The sequence below is a fragment of the Ostrinia furnacalis genome, unplaced genomic scaffold, assembly GCF_004193835.3.
Source record: "Ostrinia furnacalis isolate ACB-3 unplaced genomic scaffold, ASM419383v2 OfSCF1978, whole genome shotgun sequence".
NCBI classification, from domain to species: domain Eukaryota; kingdom Metazoa; phylum Arthropoda; class Insecta; order Lepidoptera; family Crambidae; genus Ostrinia; species Ostrinia furnacalis.
The window spans coordinates 69,860-73,676 of record NW_021132217.1 but is presented as its reverse complement, the minus strand read 5'-3'; the positions used below and the strand labels follow the sequence as shown (position 1 = coordinate 73,676).

The following is a 3,817-nucleotide window of genomic DNA, read 5'->3' as shown; positions in this document are numbered from 1 at the left end:
AGTTAAAGACCTGATAAATTATTCGAAGTGTAGCCGGCTCCCAAATATTTCTTAGTGTTTTAATGACCAGTTTTTAGTTAAATGAAGGTAGGTAAAGTCCGTAATTCTTATTTCTTTCTCATAAAGTGAGCTAATGAATGTCAAATTAAGTTAGTATTTTACAAGTTTACGAAATTAAGAAATTTTACCGCCTCTGTGCTCTAAGTCTAGTGGTAAGACCCCCGCTTCAGTCGCAAAGGTTCCGGGTTCGATTGCCAGTGGGGGCAGATTTTTCTGTTCGGTTTGGTTGGTGGTAGGGCTTGTTCTAAGTCAGCTTGGCTAGCTACCACCATCTTACCACCTAAGTCCGTCGCCATAACAACAATGTTAACAGCATTGTTAAACTGAACTAACTTAATTAAAAACTTAAAAGTGCTTCAAATCGATCAATGTCGCCCAGTTTTAACCTCGATTAAGGATATTTTATTTTTCTGTTAAGTTCTTTATAGCTTGTACCATTAAAATGATAAAAATCTTATATTATTTTTCATCGGTCCTTTAGAATTTGCCCACTTTCTCTAAAAACGTAACCCTTCTCATCTCAATCGCAGTAGAAACTACAGGAGTTAATTTTAATCATTTAATGAAGTAGACAAACGGGTTGGATCCTCGGTAAACACGTCGTCCCGTTTTAATCTGTGTTTACAATGTTTTCACTTTAAAATAGCCACTGGTACGCTTATACTACTCGTAGCCGTATATCCTATGTTTGTGTTTCTTAAGCTGTTAAAGGGCAGCCCTAATGGTAAGTAATTGGTAATTATTGAGTATGACTTTCTGTTATGAAGGGTCTAGCATGAGCTTTTTTAAGTAAAGCTTACAAGATCATTATTTTGTTACTTACTAAAATCATAAGAAGCACAAAATAACTAATATTATTACAGTTTATACAGCGGTTAGCAGATTTTCTTATAAATAAAATCAAATCAAATATATTTATTTTGCGAACATGTATGCATAACATTTTGTTACAAGTATTTTAGTATCTCCATCTTCCACCTTTTGGCATGCAAAATAAATCAAACTTATTAATTTTCATTTAAATAAAAACTAATGTTCACTTAAATAATGTCAGATTAAGTTAAGTACTTTTAAGTTACTAAAATATCATTTTTTGGTGGCGCCAATCACCTCACGTCAGCCTCTTAAGTCCGATCATTACAAAATCTTGGATTTTTTGTAAATGAATTCCTACCAGCTTCCCCTTAACGTTACCTGGAAGTTGTTCGGTTTTATTACATTCCGCGGCTACTGTGATAACAGCTGATAACAGAGTGATTAACGCGCGCGGTGGGAAGTGGGAAGTGGGGACAGTCGACAAATATTGTTGTAGCTTTGTCAATATTTGGGTGGTAAAAGTTTTAACGTAGTGACGTTGAACCTGTTTTGATTGGTAATAATAATAAGTCGTTAGTGTATTATAATTCTATTAATAAAAACAAAAACATAATAAACTTACAAAAAATTTATGGCTATGTAATGGATAGTTTGTAAACCTATTTGAAATAAATAAATGAAAAATCATATACCATAAAATCTCCAACATAAAATTAATTAATCCTAAACTAATATAACTAAGTAAAATGTTTTTTAACCAAAATGCAATACATTATTTTGCGGGATTCGAATCAGCAATTGCACTGTAAGTGAAAAAGAGGTTCAGCAAGCCATTGACTATTTTATTGTAATTGACCCACATAGTGTCAAATATCAAAACATCTCGCTTATCTACATCTACGATAGATAAACATTACACAAAACAATAAATAGTAAGAAGGCAAGAAACTGTACAATTTGATAAGTTTCCGTACGCATCGGTGCAAAAATCTGGCAATCGAGAGATATCTCGCCGCCTATACATAGAAGTGCTCGAAGATTAGAACCGGAGCTAAGCTAACGTGTAACTAATACCGCGTAAGTTTAAGGCCGCCCTTGGAACATGCGCTTGCGTCCGTCGCAGCCGCGCGGGCGAGCGTCCGCCGCGCACATTACAAGGGTCGAACCACAACGATCGCGTGACGTCACGGCCTGTAGACCACCTAACTAAAGCTAGAGATCTAAATACAGAATGTGGCATCACACTAAAGAATACACTTCCAACAGAACGACTGAGTCGGCCGTATATATACTTAGCGGGGTAAAAAACTTCGTCACCGCGGTTTAGGTAATACAGGTATTTTTACAGGTTCTTATTAGAATTTTTGAGAAAATTCTTATTGGATTACTAAAACTATCTTTTATTCTGCTTACTACATAAAAATAATTTCCAAAAAATATATATTTCACTAATAATTTGGCCAGAAAAGGGAAATTTACTGGCCGAGGTGTGCAGAAACTTGTACAGCGCCATCTATGAAACGCGATGTAAACTAATGGCCATCCATACTTTTAACTTTGGCTCTTGATGTTCCATTCTAAATTCAAAACTTAAAACAAAAAATATTTTTGGTTTCTTTAATGTTAAAATGAGGTTTGTTGCAATTAATTAATTATTAATAAATGAGATTTTAAAACAATTTGGTGGTTTTATTGCTATCATAATTTTGACTGAGAATAATGTTGTTTCGTTAACATTTCAATACTTATAAAAATAAATACCTATTGACCAGAAAAAAATGCACAATCAAACCACTTCTTATTTTATTAAATTAATTATTTATTTAGTATTCAAATAAAACTAATTACTAAATTTTGAGTTAAAAAAACATAAAATAATATTGTTTTTCATTTGTTCCAGGATATCCAACAACGAAAGGGATGAGAGTCCGGGCACAGACGGCAACGTCTCCCCAGAGCCACCTGACAGGCCACCCGGGAAGGTTCGTCAAGTCCACCCCGAAGACAAAACGCAGGTCCTAGCCTACGACTCCACATATCGGAAGAAGAACAAACCAAAATCCCTGCCACTAGAAGTGCATTACAACCATTTAGCAAATACAAACGTTGCTTTGTCGCCCGTGTACCCGTTAACGCCAAACATCTGTGTTGAAGGCGGGAAGATTGAGTTCATCAAGTCGCCGCCAGATAGCGCGCGGAACAGCGTGGCGCTAGCATCGCCGCCTCAAACGCCTCTGGTGGCGAGGCGCGGATCTAGGGATAAGCGCGAAGTTCGTGTGTACGACGAACCGACGGAGAAGTTCGACGGTGATAAGGTAGGTGGCGCTTTTTGTACAATAGTTCGTACAATATCCGCTGAGTCGGCAACAGCGCTGCGTGGCTAGTTACCTGACTGCGCCAGAAGGAGGGTTGTGTTTTTTATCAACATACGAGTAGGTTCTTACTAAATTTTCTCTTCGGTACTAACATAAATAAAAATGACAAAATTTTACTACCAACCTAATGCAGTTGGTTTAGTTATCAACTTCGTCATCTTTTAAAAAAAAACATTAGTAAAATGTAAGTAAACGCAAGTGTATGTTGTTAAAATAATCTTTCCGTATTAGGTAATGTTATGTAGTAAAAAAAACTTTTTCCAACTTAAACAGGACCTTTAAAAATAAAGCGTCCAAAATATCTTATTCCTTTTCAATTTGCAGGAACAAAGTTTGCCCCAAAACTGACCCTTGTCAAAACCATTCCTAACTTTGCATTTTGTTTCTGTTAAATCTTTTTTTCACGGTATTTTTCTTTCACTGTGTTTTTATTAAAACTAATATAAAAGAAAAAGTTTTATAGGGAAAAACATGAAGGAACGGTAACGGGGCGGATTAAAACCTCTTAGGTAAGTCTATAAGATAGCGTGTAAATAAATAAACTCAAAAAACCTCATAAAAAAGTA

General features: G+C 35.5%; 1 protein-coding gene across 1 annotated transcript; it reads left to right on the top strand.

Annotated features, from left to right (window-relative positions):
* Window positions 1-2,504: 2,504 nt before the first annotated feature.
* On the top strand, window positions 2,505-3,599 carry LOC114354230 (uncharacterized). Its single transcript, XM_028306495.1, has 3 exons — window positions 2,505-2,509; window positions 2,777-3,191; window positions 3,576-3,599. The coding sequence occupies exons 1-3, from the start codon at window positions 2,505-2,507 to the stop codon at window positions 3,597-3,599; spliced, it is 444 nt and encodes a 147-aa protein (XP_028162296.1).
* Window positions 3,600-3,817: the final 218 nt, after the last annotated feature.